We start from the raw sequence: 26,201 nt of genomic DNA, 5'->3' as shown, positions 1-26,201 counted from the left end.
TAGGGCGTGCTCTTTCGAATTTGCCAAGATTTCCCGGACCTTTTACGTTCGAATCATTTGCAAAATAACTTGGAACTTTAGTCGTATGTACTGAATATCGAGACCTCATCTCTCAGGAAATCAACTTGGAAAATTTATTTTCTTGATTTCTGACTTTTCATTCGTGTGCCAATTTTTATAAAACAAGACCAAGATGTATTGTGCAGCTTCTGTATGTCCAAAACCCGCGAATAACTGAAGGTTAACAAGCGAGGCACAACGTGTCGAGTTTAATTGGGTTTTCGTCATAATATGCATTCGACGGATGAAGCTCCCGGCTTCATCATCATCATCATCCCCTTTGATTCGATGCTCAAATAGCGGCCGACCGATTTACGTGCGAGGTGCGTGGTGACGTAAGAGATCCGGACGAGTTTGGTGGTGCATTTTGCAATTTTTCAAGTGCGAATTCCCTCCGTGACTGTAATCGTCCGCGAGAAGTTTCGAAACGTCACGACGGCGCGGCGCGCTACTATATAAATTATTCAATCACGCACACGTATCGTAAAAAATCGATAAACCATTGTACTTAATCTGACAATTGCTTTACAAGTTGTTACTCTGCATATTTTATGCATTCCCGAAAATGTGACGGCGAAATGTTTTAATGTATTTTATGCTACTAGGGAATCGTTGATTTTTCAATGATTACCTTTTTTAATCGTACACATTAATCAATCAAACTTGATTAAACTTTTAATCGATTAATGCCGAACTTTGCCCGATCAATTAATGCGAGTCTAGTCTTTCCTTACGAATCAGTTTATCGACCGTCGACTTGCATTGCAAATTTTACGCGGGAAAACAATGAACAACGAACCTAATCAACATACAATGTACTCGTTACGTATTTTTCTTCGAAATTGCAGTTTTCCACGTTTAACAAAACTTACTGTAATTAAATCGGAGTAGCTAAAACATTAATTAAGAGCACTGCAAACGAATGAACAGCAGAGAATACCTTTCCGTTCAATGTTGTTGAATACCGGGTGGCTTTTCTTGCGACGGGTTGCGTGTAAACTAAAGGAATTTATTTCTGTGGGATTTAATAAACTTTATGAAAGTTTTTATGGATTCGAAATTTCTGTGTGTGTGCGCGTGCGCCCTTCTTCGCTATTTCGTCAGGGGTGAAAATTATAACACAAAGGAAGTGGTAACGCAAAAGAAAATGGGATAAAATCCTGTAATTCAATCAAACAAATTCTCTCTATTCATTAATTTAGTTTATTAATTTCTTTTTTTTGCGTGAATCGTGTCTGATTTCGTGCGTTTGCAAATAATGCGTTGAAAGCGGTAGCGCCGAAAGCATCTTTAATTTAGATATTCAACGTTTACGATCGATAATTAAGGATTATTTTTTTTAATGCGTTGAACTGTGAATGACGGCACGTTGTAGAATTCACGCTGCGGCCGAGTTTCATTTCGTAGGAGGAATTTATGTGTCAGTCTTGTATAATTTGATACAGCGATGTTGGTGCCATAAACGCATAAAATCGTAGCCTGATTACGATCGCGTGCGACAAGGAGCTTCTGTATCCGAAGAATATTTGCTCGGTTGTCGGCGATGTGTACGCAGATCGCGCGAAGTGTGTCACGAGGACGACGACTTCCGAATTGTAATGCGAGAATGATCGGCAGGAAGAGCGCGCCTTTGATATGATTCAAAACGAGACGCTGCTCAGAATCCCAATGATTTCGTATCGATCCTACCGATTCGGCTAACTGTTCTTTTTAGACTTTTTTAGACTGGCGGTTCCTATTCGTGCCTTCGGAGTCCGGCTCCTCGCGACTCGATTAAACGAGTCTTTCATCGTCGAACACGGTGTTCCACAGACGAAGAGCAGAGTTTGATCCACGCGGCTCCGATTAATTAGAGAATTACTCGAGCGTCGCTAATACGAGACGCTTCGAGTAGATCTTAGGTCACTTTGCATAATTCGAAACACTTATGAGATTTTCTGGCGTAATCTTGCACGAAACTCAGTGTTGATGCGCACGTTCTTTCTGGCGTCTGAAGAATAAGGTTTTGCTGATATTGATGGAAATGTCGCGTCATCAGTCATAAGTAGAGACTGCTAATGATTTTAAATGAAATCTTCGTTTTTACGCGTGCATTATTCCGGGTTTGATTTTTCGATGATTTCTTCTTTTTAATCAACGATTGACGATTAACTTCATCAATCGGTTGATCCAATCGTCGATTTTTCGATGATTTCTTCTCTTAATCAACGGTTGACGATTAACTTCATCAATCGATTCAATCAATCGGCGATTTTTCGATGATTTCTTCTTTTAATCGTACACATCAATCGATCAATCATGATTAAAATGTTAATCGATTAATGCCCAACTCTGCTACGTTCAATCTTATAATCTTATTATACCGAAATTGATTTAGTCACTCTTGATTTTCTTGAGTTTGATTTTCTTTTCGAAGAACCGATTAACGAGGATTGAAATCTGCCTGAATATCCGCAGTGCAATTATAACAGTCGAAATGAATGGAGAATGCGATCGAGGTTACATTCGATGGAGTAACGAAGCACAAATTTCCCTTCAAAGTCAATTTCCTTCTTTGGCCTATCGTTTTGCCGAGCTTAATTAAATCACGATCTATAACTGTTCGCGAACTCGCGATAAACTCGATGCACTGGCGTCCGATGTTGTTTCGTCTCGTCCCGTATCGCGAAGTTTAATTATCCGATCGAACTTCTGATTCGTTTGCTCCAAGTAAAACTCGGATGGCTCGAAGATAGAACGAAGTATTGTTCTATCAAGATTCTATTAGGTCGTTGCATATGAATGACCGATTCGATATAATGGTTAATAGACCGCGGATCTTTATGTAAAATAGAAATGTCCTATTTTTTTTAATTACGACACTAGTCACTTTTGTCATAAATGCACAAAGTCCACAGCGTTACAACAATTTTTAAGAGTTCGCTAAATACGTTCGTTTTTTAAATACGATAAGAAACAAATTATATCGTCTGCTTTGTTTAATACTTCAGCAGTATTTATCTTTATCTTTGCTACAGTATTTTATCAATAATTGTCCCCAACACGGGTCTGTCCAGGGACAATTATCCCCGCCAGGGATACTATTCTTTGATTTTCGTCGAACATAGAAGAGGACAGCAGAGCTCGAGAGAGGCCTCGGTCGCCTAGAATTGTAAACAAAACTTCTTTATTTTTCATTATTCATTGATGGGACTTTGACTATATAGAACTGAAGTTCGTAGTTTTTATGTATTTATTATTTTTTTATACATACAACGAGAAACAAAAGTTTCAATAGAAATATAAAATCGCCCGGCGGACCGCGTGTTGGCCAGGTTTGGTGTAAACTGTAAACATTGTGAAAAAAAAAGAAAATGGGAATTGAGTAATTGTTAACTTGCATGTGTGCAACATTCTGCTCTATATTGCATTTTACATATTATATTGGGTTGGCAAATAAGTTCGTTCGGTTTTTTAGAGTGGAATAAATCACAAAAACCAAACGAACTTATTTGCAAAAATGGGAAGGACCACTAACCTGTATCTCCAGTCAAGATCAGCTTGTTGAACGGAGCAACGTATTAGGTACAGTTGATCGACGTTTAAGAATATAAACAATTAAAGTCAACAAGCGAGGGTTATCGAAGCAGCATTGACACAGCTGTGTGCTAGTATCATTGTCAGCGTGCGAGCTTATGGATTGGGTTGAGTCACAAGTAACCGTTGCCATAGACAATAAGAAAGTGCAGTGCAACAATGATCTAATAGTGTCAAACAAGAACTTCGGTGGAGATACGAGACAACTGTTGTTTCAATACACTCGTAGTTCCTTGTATTATTACTTTTTAGTACACTACAATATTTTTTCTAAAGGAATAGCAATGAAAGGCGTCAACGCTTTTGTCAAATCAAACAGTTTTTGTTAAAATAAAAATTGTCTGCATTAATTGCAAGAAACAGGAGCCGAGTAGAAATTCCTCACGTACTCCAAAAATAATTTTAGAGAGTCGAGAATAGTAGATGCAATTAAAAGCAGCGGACAAATTAAAAGAATTTAAGAAATTCGGTGTGCTAGGCTCAGCTTATCGAAATCATTCAAAGAAGAATGAAACGTCTATTTGACTTTCGTTTTTTGCAACAGACGCAACTTTTTGTCATATTTTGCACGTAGACCCGCTGTCTAGGAAGCACGTATTAGCATGCCGTCGACAATGAACAAACACGCCAAAGAAATATTCAAATTTTGTGCAGTAAATCAGAGTCGTTAATTGACACGTTCCGTGCCGAGCCGTTTTCGCCGCTTTGTTCTCCACTCCATTTTTTATAATGCCTCATTCTTTCGATGGAAATATGTATATTCTACAATCTTAAGAGCTTGTTATAAAATATATGTTTTTATCGCGTTTAATAAATGTGTCGGCGTATACCACCAGTGGCGTCACAACTGACTGAATAATACATACAATACTTATTTATCTGAAGCGTAAAGCATTCGATAAGACATTGTTCCACAATTACTGTCGGGTGGTTCTTAGGGGGTTTCTTGAGCTGATTCCGAATCTGTCCTTAATTTTTCTCCTAGACGCACAGTTTTTGGGGAACAGGACTCTGAAGAAAAAACATATTTTTCAACTTTCAACAAATATGGTGATGTTATTATAAAAGATATTGAATTGTTCTTTACAGCAAAAGATTCCGTAGACTTTCCCGAATACAGTAATATCCAACATTAATACATTATGATTGTTTAAACATGTTTAAAACATAAAAAAAGTTGAAATTTGTTGGACAGTGTAATTTCTCTATTGCTTCTCGATTGATATTAGCATAAGTATATCTATTCAATAAATTACTAAACGTATTTAATATTTTAATGAACGACCGAAAGTAGTGTACGAGGTATTACATGAGTTTTAATCGATAAAATGAAGGAAATTCGGTTTTCGAATTAGCACAGCTCCGAGTGCAAAGTTTCAAACTAGAAAAATTCTAGAAATATTACTATGGCCAGAACCATATAACGAATGAATAGTATACATATGTATAAAGCGTGCAGAGCCGACACAGAAATGGAACGTCGACTTCTCTGACTGGACTTAATGATTACAAACGAACATTGTTACCGGAGCGATGATGCGCCAGCGCCGCTGCATTCACCGTAACGACCTACAATAATAAAACAGTGAAATATACGGTGAAACAGTTTAATTCGTCTGTCGGAGCGAACAATTCGGTGAAATCGGTTTAAATCGACTGTTCGCCGTGCCGGGTGCACGTTCAAGAACGTTCTACAATTTATTTTCAAAGGAACTCCACCTCTCGCCGCGGCGAAATGAATACTCTATACGTTCCGCCGTTAATTTCACCGGTGTGGTTCGCGAATTCGTTATTTACCGAGTCACCTTTCGGGAAAAACTCGGTAAACGAGAGACGCGTTTAATGCTCGCGACAGTCGCCGCCGAAAATATGTTTCTTGGCCGGCGGCCAAGCAGACACTTGAACACCGATAGCTACGTAACACCAGTTTGTATTGATCCTCGAGATGATAGCGAAACGGAGAGCAGAGAAACAGGAATTTATTTCGGATCGTCGAATGATAGAGCGGGGTCTCCAGGCAATTGGCAACGAAGATCACTCGAGCCGCGGATAGTTTCGTTGGCTTGCGTTCGTTAACTGCAATAATCTTTCATCGATAGGGTCCGCGAAGCAACTCCAACGATGCAGCCACCGCATCGTTTCTCGTTGCGTTGCGCTCAGTTGCGATCAGTGCCGCCAGAATCGACCAAAACTGGTCGATTTTTCCTCTTCTCCTTTTCCCATTCCAGCACCATGAGCATGCCCCGACATTTCACACTAACAAGGGAAGGACCCCAAGTGTCCGACTTCGATTTTGATAATTTTTTGTGAGACGATGGTATATGGATCCATAATTATGTATGCAAAATATTAGGTGTAGTTACTCAATAGTTTCAAAGATATAAACAATTAAAGTTTCATACCTTGTTGATATTTTACCATGATTTAAGCTGTATGAAACTTTAATTGTTTATATCTTTAAAACTATTGAGTAACTACACCTAATATTTTGCATACATAATTAGGGATCCATATACCATCATCTCACAAAAAACTACCAAAATCGAAGTCGGACACTTGGGGTCCTCCTACAAAACGCATTTTTAAAATTTTCAATATAGGCCCACGTAAAAGAAAAAGTTGTGAAACGCAACTTTTCGTATTTTTTCTACAATTCCGATCAATTGCAATTTTTGAACAAATTTCTTTGCACATCCAGTAGTAAACTAATTGCTCCAGCTTCCCAAAAACGTTCAAATCGTATTCAACAATATCAAAAAAGTTATCGTCTTCTTTAGAGCGTCCAAATATTAATTCGAGTCACTGTATGGGCCCGTAATTATGAAAGTGGTCTAAGTGAGAATTGAAAAAGAAATGAGTTTATCAGTTATTTTCAACTAAATGAACTCGATGTAGGTTTTATGACATTGTCAAAAGATGAACCGTTTGATATCCTTTAAATATTTCGAAACAAGAAGTACGACTTGTTTGACTGTAAACCACTTTCATAATTACGTGCACATGTGCATGTGGGAGGGGTAAATTCCTTTTCGTAACCCAGATTTCTATGGTGGCGGAGTGTATGTCTCGCCATATGCCTCAGACTGATGAGCTATTCACATCTGAAGCGTGCGAGGATCCGAAGTATGTACTACTGTAATTATTTTCATGGTTCTCAAGTGAACAATTAATTTTCAATTTTGCCGCGCGGCTCTGACGGATTGCGCAAGGTTGGTACATACTCGTCAAGCTCTGGGCGGCGGAGTTTGCATACGCGGTTAAATAAACTTTCACTGTTGCAACCTAAGTTTTCTCTCTAATCACCGACAAAGCGACGTCCACGTCCGCGCATTCTTTCCGATGACACATGTCGGCGCACCGTGCAATTTCGCTTGTTCCGCTATTAAATTACATCCTCTTGTTACCTTGTTATGGCTGCTCTTGTCATGGCTCTTTTGTTAGCTTTGGCGATGAAAGTTCCTGTCCGGCGCCATTGTTTCGCAGTTATTGCAGATCCGAAAGCATCAATGGTGGAATCTGTGTGCGAGCGAAACCGAACGTTATCTGAAACTGTTTGATTCAAACGGTAACAGATTTAATGCATGCTTCGTTGTTTCGTCGGTAATTCTATAAGGTGATAAATCTCACAGTTTTTTGTTGAACATTCAGCCTATTAATTAAACGACGCGATGCGGTGATCGGGCAAGAAGATTCTCACGCCAATCCAGTACGTTACCAAATGTTTGAATGCACACCTCCTAAAAAATGTGAATTTGGCACCTTTCACTTTGTGGCGAACGCTTCATCTTCGGAGGAATTTGTTTATGCAATCTTTCTGCGTGAGACTTTACACGCGTACTTTTTCTAGAAAATCGGTCCCTTTGTATTTTATATGCGAAAATAAATTTCGAAGTTCGAGAGCGTCGGAATAAATCCTGAAGTATCGAAGTTTAATTGAGCGTTACACGTACAAATTCGTAGTCTGGTTGTTATACATATAAGAACTTGACACTAAACTTACCTAGCGTTAAAAGTAACTGGTACATGTTCTCTTATAAAAATGACAAGATTGATTTTATTTACAGTGCGGGTGTAGAAATATTCGTACGCACTTTAAAACGGAATAACTTTTTTATAGTTGTACCAAACGGCCTGATTTTTTATAATCAATTAGAAGCATTGGTTTATGAAATGATGCGCAAGAAAGATTTCCGAAAAATTATAATTTAAGAGGTTCATACACAAATACAAAGTTTTTAAAACCTTTTTATTCGGGCCCTTAATGAAAATTTAAAATATATGTTTTGTAGATCTATGTTAGTTATACACATGCTGAAAATTTCATCGAAATCGGTTGACGAAAAGTCGTGTAAAACTACGATTTTCACCATTTTTAACCGCTTGTAACTCGTGTGTATCTCAACCGATTTAAAATTTTTTTTGAGAGTCCAAACATAAAAGTTTTAGAAAATGCCCTTTTTATTTTTGCATGCAACCTTGTAAATTATAATTGTTAGAAAATCTTTTATGCATATCATTTCGTAAACCATTTCTTCTAATTGATTATGAAAAATCAGGTCGTTTGGTAGAATTATAACAAAGTTATCCTATTTGAAAGGGCGTACGAATAATTTCTACACCCACTGTAGACTTTGTGCAGCTCCTATTGTAATATGTGCTCCACTAAACATATCTATACACAATCATTTCTTATGAAATTATTTTTATTGTATCAATAATCGTAAAATAAAAAATCTGGAACCAGCCATTTTGACCGGTGATGTTTAGTGTTAAGTATTTTTATAGGATCTACTTATACAGCCATCATTTTCAGAAATGAGTGTCGAAGAGAATGAATCAACTAAGTTCTTCCTTAAAGTCCGGAGCTAGCTAAAAAATCCGTACTATAGAAGAGAGCGTCGAGCGACTTTTAATGATGAGATAGAAACAAAAAGAACGAGACTTGCAATTACTGCTTAACTCCAGCTTGCAATCGATACACACAATTCTCATTCAGCATAAAGATTTGTGACCTACCTCTCTACAGTTAGGAGCAAAACTGATCACACACGCACCTTAGATCGGAATAACTTTTTTATGAATGGACCAAACGACTTCAATTTCTCTGTAAGGCTAGAAGAATTGGTTTAGTAAATGACGTCTAAAAAATATGTTGAAAAAATGCATTTGGTCGGAATTTTTGTTTCATCAACTTGTATAAATTATGTGTATACGCTCCAAAAATTTCATTGAAATTGGTTAATTGGATTACGAGTTATAAACGATCAAAAGTGGTAAAAAGGCCAATACTTTTGAAAAATTGCCATTTTTACCGCTTTCGATCGTTTATAACTCGTGAACCAATTAACCAATTTCAATGAAATTTTCGGAGCGTATATAATTTATACAAGCTGACCAAACACATCTTTTAAATTTTCGTTATTCGCCCAGCTAAAAAGGTCGTAAAAATCAATGTTTTCTATAGTTTTTCACAATTCCGACCAAACACATTTTTTCAATATAATTATAGACGTAATTTACTAAACTGATTCTTCTAGGCTAACAGAGAAATTGAAGTCGTTTGGTCCATTCATAAAAAAGTTATTCCGATTTAAAGTGTGTGTGATCAGTTTTGCTCCTAACCGTAGAGGTAGGTCACAAATCTGTATGCTGAATGAGAACTCTCCCTCGGATATAGTCACCTTAAAATCGACGAAAGAAAGAGGGTCGATCGAGTTTTAATCATGAAATAAAATATGATAAGAGCTCGTAGGAAAGCTGGGGCGAAAGGGGTGGTGGGCGGTCAACGATGGGCGACAGTAAGAAAGAAGGTAAGGCAAGTCGTTGCAGTGTTCTGGTGAGAGGCGGCGCGTGGCGCGGCGCGGCACGGTGCGGCGGGGAAACGGAAAGGAAAAGAAGATTTCTGTCAGTCAGTCGGTCGCGGTCGTTGTTCGTCGCATAACGGGTTTTCATGTAACGGGGTCGGTCGGCGTTCCTCTCTTTTCTTCCTTGTTCCTTCGTACGTCGAGGCCGAGGAACGGGTGCGGATTCTCGTGACCGTTTCGAGGCCGGGACGCTGACCTAGAATCCCGTCGGAGCCGCTGCTTCTCTCTGCGCACCTAGCGTTTCCGAAGTTGCGTTTATCAGCATCGCATAGTTAGCACGTTCACTTGCCCGCCGAATTTTATCCGACTTGCCCCGTGCAACCCGTTCTATGGAATTCATGGTTTCACCCAGCGATTTTCTAGAATAACCGGTGTCGCATCTTTTATCTCACGATTATCGAAATTCTTCGCTCCTCATGGTATTTAACCCCCTTGCCTCACAATATCGTGTCAGACTCGCGTTGAAGATTCTGAACAGAGTCTAATAAATAGACTGCGGATCTTCATACAAAATAAAAATGTTTTCCATTGATTGTGGGAAGAAGGAATAACATAAAAATTTGTGTTGAATAACATAAGACTTTGTTACATTAAAAGCAACATTACAATATTCTTGAATTTTTTAAAGCTTCTACTGCTTTATGTTTCGCCCAACCAATTTCTTCATAAACGCATAAAGATCCGCAGTTTACTAATAAATATGTATGTTATTAATTTCCCTTTAAACTAATATGAAATTCTATTTTGCTTTCGTTAATGAATAGATATTTTTTAGGAAATTACGAACCACAAAGAAAGTTCTAATCACTGAAACCGTAAAATAAACCGTAGGGCAACGGGTTAATTTGAAGTTCCTGATGTTTGGACTCATACCGAATAGGACGTATACCAAATCAACTGTTCCCATAAGAAGTACATAATGTAAAAATGATTAAACCCCGTTCTCATGTTAAAAACACTCCTATTGATATTATACCTACATTAACGGGGTTGTAAAATAATTTAAACACGCATAAATAAAAAAAGAGAGTTCATTATAGATTTTTAAATGTAATCTCTGCTTAATGCGAAAATAAAAGAAGAAAAAAACGATATTCTATTCTGTGGAAGAAGAGTCCTCTTGCAAGGAAACCTTTCTGGTGCTTTTTCTTTTTCCATCTTCTGTCGCTTTTCACTAGGCTCAGCTGGTTTGACTGTCCTTACTTGTATGATCAGTCAGTTAATAATGCATCAACTTCGAATGTAATTGATTATTCATTTAATTTTTCCTCCGAGATAATTATTTTAAAATGACGCAAAATTTACACAAAAAACTTATGTCGTATATCGAGCAAAATTTGTACGTCCGAATTGGACGTACTCCAAAGCAGACGTTTACCGAGGCACCACTGTATGCAGTGGATCCTGAAAAACTATTTCAATATTAAATTTTCCATTCCCGAGATATTCATTTGTGCCAAAGATATTTTCGACTGGCAAACTGAAGACGCTTTTCAGGCTCACAGATTGCAATTTCTCATCGCTAAAACCGCCGCAGATTTAAAGATTAACACGCTCCTGACGTAGTTTAAGGTGAAAGAATTTTGTTGACCACGTCCGTCTCGCTTCGTTTAACCCACTTTATGGAATTCCCGGTTTAATCTGGCAATTTTCTCAAATACTTCGCAAATACAAAGTATCCAATAAAGATATTCAAGCGAAATTGATTTATTACAAGCGTTTTAGCTAACTTCGCAACGTCGATCATTCGTGATTAACTACACTGCGAAACTTTATACAAAATAAAATTTTTATACATCGATTGCAAGCTATATAGGAGTTAATTAAAAATTTATTTTCCTGATTAATAATTTTTATATACTAAAAATGGTATATCGACACTGTTAAACTCTTTTAATCTTTTCCCTGAATTGAATACACCTACTCATTTTTTGTCATAAGTGCATAAAATCCGCAATGATGACGTCTTTTTTTCCTTTTAACTCTTACGGACAACAAGTGTGGGTCGCTTCACTTGGAATTCGTTAGTCTCTCTGTCAACAGAAGTGAAGTTTGTGTGTTATGCGCATAGTGCGTCCTGTTTGCAAAAACTGAAGTAGGAAACTACGGAAAATTTGCATAGACACTTGACACGTGTAAAAATTGTATGACGATGCACGTGCTCATGATAAGCCTTAAGCATTCGTAGCGTATAAAAATTCTTTAAAAGATTATTAGTACCCACTTTAGAATTAATACAGCAGTTCAGGCAGCTTCGTCTAATTTTTAACTTACTGAAATTAAACTTTTCTTTTACTCGATATGCACAACAATTGTACAACAATGTACGTTTTCTCTCTGGAAAATTTCGCAGTCCATTAATTAGCGCCAGCTGTTGCACGTGTCCAGAAATTGACCATGAACGTTGATGCTTTCGAAAAGTGGCAATTTTACTGAAAGCACTTTCTATGGCTGCACTTTTCCTGATCTCTGAGAAAGTTGCCGGTGTGTCTAGCTAGAGAAAGGCTTGCGAATGAATTGGGCGCAGCGGAACTTAGTTAGTTTGCTTGATCTTCGTGAAGTGACTTGCATAACACAGTGTCGAGCATGTTAGCACCCTGTTTTATGTGATACATATACATATGTATGTATTCAGCGACTCAAAAGGTGGTCACTTGTTCATATTTCCACTTGACTGCCTTTACTGGAATTTAATCAATACATCGTCACCTTTCTATACTTGTTTCAACTATTCTTAATGTAATATATCCCTGCCATAATTGAATGATATGTTAGACACCTGCGATCGACAGATCCTAATGCGTATTGGGTTGAGGAATGAGTTCGTCATTCCATTTCGTTGCAAGAACATCTGGTGTTTCTACTTTTATGGAAAAGGTGACGTTTCGACCGTTTTGCGCTATTACTCTCCGCCACCTGGCTGGTAATTTGTTTATTCCAGTATGTACCGTGGAATTTTCTCGTTTTCAATCAAAAAGATATATTTAAAGGAAATGAATATACATATAGATCAAATGAATTCCATAAAATGTTGAAATAATAAGCACTATCTAACGGTTCATTTTCGACAATATCTGGAATACAATGGATAACAAAAGTAAGTTAATACTCATATTTTCAATAATGAAATCACGATAACAGTAATATTTATTCACTTATAAAAATAAACAAGTTGATTACATATTTAATGGTAATGTTGAAAACAAAATTTATCACGATTATCACAGTGATCTGAAGATTTATCAAGATATTGATCTTATACTATACTAAGTCTATACTAAATATACAAAATTTGCTGTGGCGAAAGTAAGTTAAAGTATCGTTTAATAACACTGTCCAACACCAAATTTGTGTCACAATTACATTGTGATAGTGGTACTTATAGACTTTTATGCGCTGATTCCGAATCTGCCCTTAATTTTTCTCCTAGACGAACAGTTCTTGAGATTTTTCAACTTTAAACAAATATGGTGATGGTATTATAAAAGATATTGAATTGTTCTTCGCAGCAGAAGATTCTGTATACTTTCCCGCATACAGTGATATCTAATACTAATACATTATGAATGTTTGAACATGTTTAAACGCGATGGCTCCTTACTACATATTCGCAATGCGAGAGAACCCTATCTCAAAATAAATTTATGGAACGTTATAAACGGTTTACTTTCGTTGCAAAACAATTGAAAAGATTGTTTATGGATTCGACTTTTTGTTAACTACACGAATTAATAACTTTTAATCTTTCTGACGTTTGCCGTGCGTCATGGAATTATCCTTTAGGTTTATGGTCGATAACGATATGTATTACTGATATCGTTAGACAGCGAATCTTCATGCAAAAATATATGCAAAATAGGGAAACCAATTATACAACGTGTACATATTTTCATTTATTGTTTACTGTAATTTGCATTATAATATGTAACTATGATTTGATTTGATTTGATGTCTTTTCTCGCTGAAAATTAATTTGTACACTGAAAATGTCCTTGCATCAATTTCGTCTGGTCCTTCAGTAGTGGATGCATATATGGAGTTTTGTTAAGTTTTAACAAAGATAGTCCTGAATTTTTTTTTAAATCTCCTTCCATTTATTTCGAATTCTTTCTCCACAAGCACCAGATACCCGTTCCAGCTCTTCAGTAATATCAGTAACTCATTTTACTGATTCCTGCAATATGTAGGTGTCGGTATTTACACATCTTAAGGCCAAGGCCAATTACTGTTGTTTCGTGCGAGAATCATATGATATGATACGATTCTTTACAATTGTATACACACGTACACACGTATGTATGTACAATTAAATGCAAAATATGTAATATATGTGAAATATTTGCAATGTGTAAAATATATGCAATATGCAAAATGTGCTAAATATTACTATATTTTCAAAATCCTCTACAGACTACGGAAATTTCTGTCTAGGTCCCATAACTTTACCTACTTTCTATAAAAATATACATTTCCATAAACATTCGCTGTCTAGATATTAGTTCTTTTGTTACAAATGATTGAAAATGCAATATCTATACTTCATACTACGTATAAAGCTATAATCAAACGATGATTCTTCTTATGTGCAAATACTGTTTGTAAAAGAGAATTGATTTTCCTGTTTTTTAATATGCTCCTTTTTGAGTTTTGTAAACATCATTCTTATATTGTTTTTTATGAGCTTTTTCCTAAACCTTAGGTCGACACTAAAAGGGTTAAATAAAAATTTCGAATAAAGTGGGTTTAAGTTTAAAAGCCATACATATTTTTGTTGAAATAAAATTTTTTAGCCGAACTCTGGATACAGGTTTGATATTGACGGTAGCGTAGCAGACGGGAACGCCAGAAAAATTCGCGTAAAGATTCGGTGAAGAATGTCGCTATTCTCGTGCGCGTGTTTCGACTCCATTGTTCCTGGAGGAGGAGGAGAGTGAACTTCTTTCGAGTTGCTCGCTAAATACCGTTAATAATGCAATTACCCCGAGTGGAGGCTAAAATGCCAGGTGAAAAAAAGGCAAGTGAGCAATTAGGTTCAGAGATTTGAGGGAATCTGGAAACGCTGCTCAGAAGGAAAGAGGGGGAGGATACGGGCAGCTTCGGTCTCTTTATACGTTCGTCGTTCTATCGGACACAGAAAGTCCCTCGCGTGGCCTTGCTCGAAAGCAATTTCTTTGATCATTATAATTTCCATCGTGGCTTGGAACGAGTCGCTACCGAACCGGGTTAGACACATCTAACGATTTTCCTTTTTCTGTTGCGAGGATTACGTTTTACGAGGACTTTGAACATTGGACCGACGCTGCATGCGTCATATTTATTAAATATTAATATACTTTCCCGTGGAATTTCAATTATGATAACGTCCAGTAAAAGTATTTCAATATTAAACTGTCCACACAGTTGAACTGTGATAATTTTTTTAAAAAAACATAGTGGAAGCCTCCACCTTTGCCACCTATTATCATTCATTTTTGTCTAAGAAAACTGAAGACGCTTCTTTCGTCCAAGCTTTTACGCGCAAAGTATCATCAATTTTTCTCGAGTCATCGATATGGTTTGATAGTCAACGCTTCGGGGTACGCAGTGGTAAAAGAATTCACGGAATTTCGATTTTCTTATCAAAGGCGTCGAGCGACAGTCGTACACATCGGTTTAATTATTAACACGTACGTATCTTCAATATTCAATAGATATCCACTTGGAATTTTTTGCCACAATCAACGTAAACTACGGCATAATGTATAGATTATGCTAATGCGGAATTAAGAGGAAAGTGAGAAATCTTCGACAGGTAACAGCTAGATTGCGTGTTTGATGCATTCACGATACAAATTAACGGATCAAATGCATAGTAAAAAAACCATTTAAAGCATTTAAAGATTACTATCAAATGTCTATGTTGCTTTGGTGTTTTGTGATTAACGCATCTAATGACAGCAAAAACGAATAACGAGATTAAAAGGTTAAGTGAATGATGGAGAAGATGATTCACTCGTCGCTGATAAATTAAAATAGTTGGACAGAGTTTATCAGCTTGATCAAATAAGAACATTACGTGGAAACGGTCACACTCGGCTGGAATTCGACGAGGCGATTTTTTTATCGCAAGCTCGGATTATGCTATAATTGGATAAAATTATCAGTCAGTCTGATGATCAATTTCTATCCGTCGCGTGTTCTAAAACCGGTACAAAATCGATGTGCCCCGTCCCCGTGCCTCGAATTTACACAAGTTACGTCACGCTTCTCATAACTCAGCCGGGCAATTGATAACGTGCTCGTCGCTACACTTGATTCGTAGGTAATTACACCAGGTGGTAACCGATGGTCTCGATAACGCAAAGCCTTCGCGGAACTTTATCATTCATCGGATCTTCAGGACCCGCCTACTCGTATCTTCCGATGGAGATTATGACTACAAACAGCCGATCGACAGAGAAGCAGAAACGCGGAGAGTTTGTAACCGTTTCGACAATAACTGTCCGAAACCGTTGCATAAATGCGATGATTAAAACAGATCATTGTGCGAACTAAACATATTATGTTACAGTGACTCCCACTTATATTCGGACACTCTTAAAAACACCATAACTTTTTTAATATTGGAATGTACGACTTGACATTTTTGGAGAAGTCGGAACAATTGGTTTGATACACAAGGTGACAAAATTTTTTCAGAAAAACTGCAAGTTGTCGGAGTTGCAGAGAAGATACTACAAGTTGTGTTTTTCAACTTTTTTATTATGTATCAATTAAACATATTCTGAAAATTTCATCAAAACCGGTCGATATTGTAATGAGCTACAAACGTTTAAAGATGATAAAAATTGTAGTTTTCCACGATTTTCAGCCGCCAACTGCAATAATTCTAAGGATTCTTACATCTTTCAATGCCTGTCGTTGTTTCCCGCGCCATCCGATTTCTATGAAACTTTCACAGTGCATATAATTCACACAGATCTACGAAACGTATTTTTTAAAATTTCAATACAGGCTCGCATAAAAAAGGTGTAAAATGCAACTTTTAGTATTTTCTCTACAATTTCGACCAAATGCAGTTTTTGAAAAAAATTCTTTTCGCATCCTGTAGTAAACTAATTACCCTAGCTTCCCGAAAAAGTTCAAATCGCATAGTCCAATATTTAAAAAGTTAGTTTTTAAGAGTGTCCGAATACTAGTGGGAGTATGCGCATTTCATTTCTACACACCGATCGATTTTGTAACACTAGGCATACGGAGCTCTAGAAATAACCATTTCACATTATGTTATAAATATAACAAGAATGTGTTCATCCAAATTTTTGGCCATTCTTCCAATATTATATTATACATAATACCCAAAGAAATAAAGGGTCTAGCAGAATAAGAATGGTCCTTTTAACAGCGTGCCGATCATTATAACCTAGGTGCTTCACTAGAGCAAGTAGGTATTGTCGATAATAACCAGCGTGAATGTAATCAGGACTGCGAAACTCTTGACCACATAATATGGCAATGCGTATTGTATAATTCACAAATGCGCATGTTAATAAATGCCCTTCTTAGTATGGGCCTTCAACCTCCTTTTAATGTGGATACACTCATAGCAAAGCCAAATATTGGAGCTTGCCTTAGTATTCATTCTTTTTTCAAAGATTGCAATCTACATATTTAGAGTTAACGGAAATTCACTTGTATTAGTATTGTATTCTTATTGAGTTATTACTGTATTCTATATTATTGTATTCACTTATATCATTCCTGTAAAGCGAAATAAACCCAGAAGGGTTTAAAATGCTTACAAATAAAAAAGAAGAATGGTCCAGCGTCCCCGTCCACACTTTTTATTGGTATTGCGTGAAAACAGTGGTTTTAGGTTGCAAAATAACCCCCTAAAATGTTAAGTCGCTAACCCTTCATATAAGGATAACATGAGGCTAAATACCCTGGACTGTATAATTTTTTTCCACCTGAATATCTTAATTAACAACCGAGAAAAAATGATACAGTTCAGGGTATTTACCCTCATATTATCCTTATATGAAGGATTAGCGACTTAAAATTGTAGGGGATTATCTTTCAAGCTAAAACTAAAACCATTGTTTCCCACACAATACCAATATAAATTGTGACCGCTGGACTATTCTTATTCTGCTAGACCCTTTGGTACATAATTCCTCAGGGAAGCATCTTTACAAGTTTGATAACCGCAAATTAAGAATATCGGAACCCGTCATTTTGACGAATCCCGCAAACCTAGTGTTAAAATTGCTTTCAACGTGTCCACCCACAGACAAAACGACCGACACACGGTTAGCAGTTACGAAATAAAATTCGACTGCTACGTCGTTTAAAACACAAAGAAGTGAAGATGTCAGACTATCTTAAAAATACGATTCTGTTATTTCGTATTTATCAAAATCATTAAGAGAAGACATAATTGTCTACGCAACTTCTGTTTTGTCGTAACCGATGCAGAAAATTCGAATTTCGCCCAAATATCCGCACGAGTCTGCGAGTTCTCTGTAGCATAAGCTGGCGGTCTCGAATTAGGCGATGTCGTTCTATTTTTCGCGGGACGGTGATCGATGAGAGTTCGATGTTAATGAGAGTCTGTTCCTTGTTAGGCGAGCGGAGGCTGCATCTGATTTCCTCGAAACGAGGCGAGATTGCGTTCTCCTCTGACATTGGTCGCTTCGATTATGCGAATTAGGAGCACTTACGTTAACCGATTATGCCCCGAGAACCTTCGGCGTGCAAAAGCGCGACAGGGTAATGCGAAGAAGCTGCACAATGACGAAGAATAGTATTCTCTTCGCGCCGCGCTGCTGCGCTGACGCTTGGTTTCCGTTCGCGACATACCAGGTCGACCACATAATTCATGTCGACCTTTGTATCGATACAAACTTACATCACACGTCCACCCGTGTTTTAAGGATAATATTCACTATGTTCAATATTGGCTTCCCTGGATTACTATCTCTTTTTCTAATAGTATATCTTTTCGAAATATAAACGGAAGAGATAGATTCAGAATATTGACGGTTTTATCGACGTAACCGACAGGGTGCGAGTAGAAAAATTGACACTCCTCAAAAGTAGTTACGAACAGATTCTAAGATAATGCTTAAGGCGGTAGACTCGTTTCCAGGATTGCAAGGGTGCGGGATTCGCGTTGTCATTTCTCGATAATACAAACTCGGGGTTTTTCAGTAGTCAAAAACGCTAGACAACAGATCGGTCTAGGGCGCTATCTCCCTCAAAAGTCCTATTTTTACCACGCTTATATATATTAACTTGCCCTGTTATTGTATGCGTCAAATCTTGTAAACGAATTTTAAACCTCTTCCTATTTTATATACACACTTGCTCCCGATGACAATAAAAGTAGAAAATATGATATATAAAAAATACTTCTTAAACTTATAAAAAATAACTAACCTAACGTAACCTCTTCCCATATAAATATCCAACTTTAATAGGATATTTATTTATTGGCTATAAAAACGGGATAATAAAATATCGAATCAAGACACAATATTTTCCCTTTTACAAAAGATCTTGGTTAGTTTATATATTTTTCGTATACGAGGCGTAATTTGCATTATTCGGCTATTTTCATAGCTACATGCTGCCGAATAATGCAAATTACGCCGCATAAACGAAAAAATATGACTTTTGAGGGAGATAGCGTCCTAGATCGATCTTTTATCTAGCGTTTTTGACTACTGAAAAACCCCGCGTTTCTATTACCGTGAAATTAGAAGGCGAATCCCGCACCCTTGCAATCCTGGAGAAAGGAGTCTACCCGCTTAACCCATTTTTTCTGCAGTATCTAAAACGTAAACAATGAATTTCTGTTCTGGCGAGCATAAGAGGATTTAATGGACAGGGATCGGTGAATAATAGATATACTGGATACAAATGCGACGACACTGAAAACGGACGGAGAAAAATATGGGGGATTAGAGTAATTTACAAAGAAATAGTTTGAACGAGACAAATGACTACTTACCGAGATGAAGAGGAAAAGTGATGGTATTATCATGATTGCGGGAGAGTTTAACGTGGGAATTGGTAGCGAAGTACAGAGGGTCGGAAGGAGTATAATCGAATGGAAGTCGAAAGATGATGTCATCAGTGAAGAAGATACGAGATTACTGGAGATAGGAAGCGAATATTAGAAGGGGGGCTTGGAGAAACATCGTAGTCTAAGACTCGTGGATAGTATCTTAACAGTACACATATGTGCAATGTACAGTTAAGAGCAAAACTGATCACTCACACATTAAATCAGAATAACTTTTTTATGAATGGAAAGGCTAGAAGAATTTGTTTAGTAAATGACATCTAAAAAATATGTTGAAAAAATGCATTTTGTTGGAATTTTTGTTTGATCAACTTGTATAAATTATATGTATACGCTCCGAAAATTTCATTGAAATTGGTTAATTGGTTTACGAGTTATAAACGATCAAAAGTGGTAAAAATCGCAATTTTTAAAGATTTTCGGCCTTACCACTTTCGATCGTTTATAACTCGTGAACCAATTAACCAATTTCAATGAGATTTTCGGAGCGTATATAGTTTATACAAGTTGACCAAACACATCTTTTAAAAATCAACTTTTACTATTGTTTTTCACAATTCACTAAACTAATTCTTCTAGCCTTACAGAGAAATTGAAGTCGTTTGGTTCATTCATAAAAAAGTTATTCCGATTTAAAGTGTGTGTGACCAGTCTTCCTCCTAACTGTATAATGCGCGAGCAAAGCTTTACAGTAAGACTAACCGTGCTCGCTTTTCAAATACCAGGAAGCAAACTTTAAAACGATCGCAGTAGAATTCCCAAAATTGTGTCAAAAATTGTCCAAGTCAATCCTTAGAAATACTGTTATATTATTTTCAACCAATTGAACGTATTAAGCGAGAAAGTAAATTTCTATTCCACTCCGGTTTGATGCAATCCGCTGTCGATTGACTACAAACGGACCGGTTGTGGGGGTTTCTAGGGTCGTAGAATCTAATTCTGGTGTTACTTATTTGCTAGAATGAGAAACTCCCCGATCCATTTCAACCAGGTATCAGCTTACGGGAAGACTATCCGGCGGCATGAAAATTAATCAATTAATTAGATGAATTCCACCTATTTTATAGAAACGGCACACCGCGCAGCGCGACGCTAAGCTCGCGACTATTGTAGACTGCTCCCACTCGCGCGATATTATATCCTGAAAATTTACTATCGAGTGGAACTAGACACAGCGCGGCGCGACATGACACGAGATAAGGAAGCAAGCAAGCCAGCCGGTTCGTATCATTCGCGAGTTCTTTTCGCGCGAAACGTGTCCGCGCGCGGATGAAAACATAAGAACGTGAACGGTGCGCTGTTTCCCAGCAAAAATCGTCGTCGTTATCACCGATTTCCAGGACCAGTGGTTCAGTTTTTGTTTGAAACGATGTTACCAATCATCCGGAATCAGGATTCTCATTCACGGTTCGTTACACGGATCTAGCGCCACGCTCCGCGCCGCCTCGGTCCCAAGCGTGACCGTTTTTGTCGCTCGGAAACTCAATTAGCCTCCATCGAAAGCCTTGGCCTGTCATCCAGACGTTCCGCTGCATTTGGGAATTATAATTTCAAATTAGCGCCGATCACGTGTGGCGCAGAAGCAGAGGGATACCTGTTCTCGCGTGGCTCAGTGAGTGCTCACGATAAGAATCAATTCACCAATTGATTTACGCTACGAGAGATTTGCAGTCGGTTCAGCTTTACGACTTTCAAAAGAACTTGTGTTTCACATACGTCGATAGTATTCCGAACTTTTTCCTTTTTTTTTTAAATGGCATATCTATGACGCTTCGGAGCGATCGCCTTGAGATAGCCGGTGGCAGGTTGTTGATAAACGACTTTCAACTGCTCGATTCCATACACCTAACGATTAGTTCAGCGAAACTCGCGGCCACGTGACTCGACGATTCGTGATAATGACCATTCGTGATAATGGCCATTGCAACGTTTCTGTTGGCTCAATTATCAGGCTCAGTTGGCTCAGTTGTCTGGGGTTAATGACTGTTTTTTATCAGATTCATTATTAATTAATTTTAACCCTTAAGCAGACCTTCAAGCTGTAGGTACATTTGAAAACAGCAATGATTCAGTTCAATTGTATAACGAAGATAAGCAGGTGTAATTGAAAGTGATAAAAAATACATCAGTTTCGACCCCATTTGTAAGGACGATATTTCACGGATTCGTTATGTCGCTTGAGTACGTATATTAAAATTCATGAAAAAGAAAGCAAACTTTCTATTCGGTGTCAAGCATCAGAAGTTTTTCCATAAAAAAAGTGCGCATTGCATAAACGCACAGTAACACCGTTATGTCATTTCCGCACTTCATTCATGCTTCTCAGCGAGTAGTGTATCACCCGCGGGCACCTGTGCAAATACTTGTCTTTGTGAAGTTACAGTTAGCTGGACTTTGACAGAATTCAAGTTTTTATAAATGCGAACCGCCTGAAACAGGTGATATTGCAGTCGATAAAGCGACCGCGCAAGGAAAATATTCGAAAATGTCGAATAAAATGTTGTCAAACTAGCCAGAAAATGTTCGAGTATTGACATTTAAGAGAATTGTACGATCACTCCTTGTCAGTTGGTTGTAAAACTACTCTAGAAGCATTTACATATTGTTCGCACATACCTCGCGTTTGCTTAAAAACTATGCAAGAGTTACAAAATGTGTGCAAAATAACATGTTTCTTGATACGTACGTAGATAGTCGTCGTATAATTTCTGTAACTCCATTGTACGTTTAGTAGTCGCGTCGGTATTTAAATTGACGCTTATATTTCTAGAAAATTGAAAATGGAAGCGTGTAATAAAAGCAAATGACGTATGAATTTGTAACAGAAATATATTTATTTAGTCATCATTAGACTGCGGATCTTCATGCAAAATAAAAGATGTTTGCATTGATTGCAAGACACAGGAGCCAAATAAAAATTTCATTCTTCTTTTGATGATCTTGTTAAGGTGAAACTAATACACTGGTGGCCTTAAATCTTTTTAATACCTCCACTATTTTAAATTGTACGTACCCAATTTTGTCATAAATGCATAATAAAGATTTTTTATATTTTTGCTGATGTCGGAAATTAAGTTGACGCTAAATACAATGTAAATAATATTATGCTAAACTATATAACAATGATAAATACTGAAGTAATTAATACGAGGTTTGACAACCCTTCGTATTTATTACTTCTAATAAACGACTGGCCATACTCTGTATTAATTTTTCGAATGTTTCGAATTTGACGCTCTAATTCATCCCATACATGTTCTATGGAATTTAAATCCTGAGGCGACTCCGAATTTCTCAATAGATTTAGATAAATTCTCCCTCAATAATTCTATGTATTTTACAGCAGTAAGTCTTCCATCAATTATTGTCAAATTTTCAACTTGGTTCAACGTCGGTTTAAACGCCTGTCCTTTTTTTCTCGAAACACACTTCCTCCTCTTATTCGATTTCAATTCGAATATGGATTCATCACTCCATATTATGGATTTCCAAAATAAAGTTGGTTTCTTGTACAATTCTTCGGCAAAGTTCAAACGTTTTTCTAGAAACGTACGGTCTTTCTCGAGATGTCCGTCCGTGTAAATTATGCTAAAGTATGCGTGACTTAATTTGCGTAATTGATATTGGCAATGACATATTTTCTTTCATTTCTTTTGCACTAATAAACGGACTTTTTTTACTTCTCTGAGTATTCGTCGATCTTGACTTCTCGATACTTTTCGAACACCTTCTTTGGATATTCATAACTCTATTGCTACTTGTTGCTAACTTTTTCCTTCCATTCTTCGGTTGTAAATTTCTATTCTATAAAATACCTCCAATACTCTAGTTTCAGGCATGCTACAAGTAACAACTATTTATAAATATGAATATTATATGTTGAAACCATGTTATACGCTATCGGGTATACCTTTATTATTAAAAAGTAATTATACTCCATGAATTTTGATTGGAAAATAAACTTACTTTCCGGCTGATAAAATATTGACCAGAATTTCAGATATTTGTAATTAGTGCACTTAATCTAATCTTTCTAAAAGGGAAGAGAAGCAGTACGGTAAAAACATAAAGAGTAGCGGTGAAAATTTCGTCCGAACGACATATCGTCTGACGACACTAATTTCAGTTCTCTCTTCTCTGTTTCCAGCTGAGTAAAAGCAGCGGTCGCAGGAGGCACGAAATGAATCCAGCAGAAATTAAATCCATTCGTATCCTGCTTGGAAAAACCCGGAACGGCGTGAACGTGTGCCAGTTTTCGTTGTGTCTTTCGAAAAGTCTGTTTCCCTATCTCTGAGCGAGAGAGAGAGAGAGAGAGAGAGAGAGAGAGAGAGAGAGAGAGAGAGTCTCTTCCACTGTACAGTTCAAACGAGATAGAAGAGCTAAAACAAGAGAGAGAGAGCGAGTGTGTGTGCGCGTGTGTGTGTTAGAAAGAGAAAGGAGAGAAAAAAAGAAAACACGACAAAAGGGAAGAAAATCGAAGAGCAGGAGCAAGTAGCGAGAAAAGAAGCGCAAAGATAAAAGACAGATCGTATCGAGACCAAAGAAAAAGCCGAAGAGGACGCACCGAATAACCGGAAGTGGCTATTCTCTGATCTTGTATACAGAGAAGCTTTCCAGGAAGAAAAGAGGAGAGATAGAAAGTGCAGAGAGCAGGCTGTTTGATAGCGCGCGAAAGCTTTCCAAGCTCTCTCGTTCCAGAAAGGAAAGTAATTAAGGATTATTTCGTTTCGCTAGAAAAGAAAAGAATAAAAAAGAACGCCAAAATGAGCACAATGACTGCCACCCAATCCACGTCCGTGAAGGACTTCTACAGGGACAGGTCTATCTTCATCACCGGCGGCACTGGTTTCATGGGAAAAGTACTCGTCGAGAAGCTACTCAGATCGTGTCCCGGTATCAAGAATATTTATTTGTTGATGAGAGCCAAGAAGGGGCAGGACGTTCAGCAGAGGCTGCGAGAACTGTTGAATGCACCGGTAAGACACCTTTTTCTATGTTTAATTACCCGATCCACCGAGTCGAACCTATAAATAGACCGCGCATTCTCATGCAGAATGAAAACGTTACCAAATGTGCATCAATCGTACGACACAGCAGTCGAGTAAAAAGTTCTTATCTTTCTCTTTAGTAGTTTCAGGAAATTTAGAAACATACACATCGAAGTTGCTAAATTCTTTTAATCTCTTTACTATTTTAAATTCTACTAAAAGCATAAAAGCTGCAGGCTACTTAATAGGCTGTGAAATATCTCGCAAAAATAAATTTGCCTCCATCAATTGCAATCTGATAACGAACGTCAAATTACAATTTTAAATTCTACCTATCCAGTTTTGGTTCTGAAAGCATAAAAGCTGCAGGCTACTTACTAGGCTGTGAAACTTCAAAGCTCCTCTAGCCATTGGAATCCAATATTTTATCGTATACGATAGCACAAGAGTCGGCAAAATAAAATCGTGAGCCTGCCGTTGACGTTCAATGTGTTTTGATTTGACCAGCTATTCGAAAAATTGCGACGGGACGCCCCGCACGAGCTTTCAAAGATCATTCCTGTTAGCGGGGATGTGACGGAACACGAATTGGGAATCTCGGAGGCCGATCAGAACACGCTCATACGATACGTGTCAGTCGTTTTCCACTCCGCTGCCACTGTAAAATTCGACGAAGCACTCAAGCTTTCTGTTACCATCAACATGGTCGGCACCAAACAGCTCTTAAATCTGTGCCATCGCATGGACAACTTGGAGGTAAGATCTACACCCTTCCACTACTTCCAAATAATATAAAAATCATCAATATTCAATCTTGCCCCGCTAGAATGCTGTAACAGTACTCAGTGCATCTTTGATTACCTTCCGCGATTACTGAAATCATAAAAATGTCTTCATCAGGAATCTTCGAATAAGCTTCTTCGTTGAAGAACATATTACAATTGTGTCAAGTCCGAATCAATTCCATATTGTCATTGTTATAAAGCAATTCTGGCGTTAAAACCTAGGACGAAACACACCACCTTTGTTTTCCTCCAATAGAATAGCACTTGGCATTTTTAACTGATTCAAATCCGAATCGGAAACGTTATCTGGTTCAAACCCGAATCGAAACGTTTCATGCCTCACATAGCTATATTTAGTGTAGAATTTGATCGAAACTGTGCGCCGAGAAAATATTACTATTAAAACCGTTTGTTGAGGAGGTGCCCGAACCAATGAATTGTTATTTTGAAGGCGCTGATCCACGTGTCGACGGCGTACTGCAATTGCGACCGCAGGGACGTTGCCGAGGAGATCTATCCAGTCTCGGCCGAACCTGAACACGTGATCGCATTGACGAAGGTCATGGATGCCAGGATGGTTGACGACATTACACCGACTCTGATCGGCAACCGACCGAACACTTATACGTTCACCAAAGCCATGACCGAGAGGCTGTTGCAGTCGGAGTCCGGTTATTTGCCGGTCGCGATTGTCAGACCTTCCATCGTGTTGTCTTCGCTCAAGGAACCGGTAGCTGGATGGGTGGACAACTGGAACGGTCCGACCGGAATTATTGCCGCCGCTGGCAAAGGTTTCTTCAGGTACAATGAACCCCGACGACAAGTTGATTCTCAAGTATTGCTTAACCGGTACCATTCT

At 37.8% G+C, this 26,201-nt stretch overlaps 1 protein-coding gene across 8 annotated transcripts in view; it reads left to right on the top strand.

Moving 5' to 3' along the window:
* Nucleotides 1-26,201, top strand: part of LOC143208209 (putative fatty acyl-CoA reductase CG5065) — a 75,616-nt gene that overhangs the window by 41,975 nt on the left and 7,440 nt on the right. For 7 of the 8 annotated variants that reach the window (XM_076422392.1, XM_076422386.1, XM_076422387.1 and 4 more), the window contains 3 exons: nt 23,717-24,545; nt 25,065-25,313; nt 25,794-26,143. In XM_076422392.1, coding sequence (XP_076278507.1) covers nt 24,333-24,545; nt 25,065-25,313; nt 25,794-26,143 — 812 coding nt within the window. In that variant the 5' untranslated portion in view covers nt 23,717-24,332. Of the gene's footprint in view, nt 1-20,098; nt 21,182-23,716; nt 24,546-25,064; nt 25,314-25,793; nt 26,144-26,201 lie in introns of those variants that run through there. The other variant, XM_076422393.1, reaches the window with a different exon arrangement.

The sequence above is a fragment of the Lasioglossum baleicum genome, chromosome 4 (genome assembly GCF_051020765.1).
Source record: "Lasioglossum baleicum chromosome 4, iyLasBale1, whole genome shotgun sequence".
Classification (NCBI taxonomy): Eukaryota; Metazoa; Arthropoda; class Insecta; order Hymenoptera; family Halictidae; genus Lasioglossum; species Lasioglossum baleicum.
Note: the sequence above shows the minus strand (reverse complement) of the source record. Positions and strands in the feature narration are given on the sequence as shown.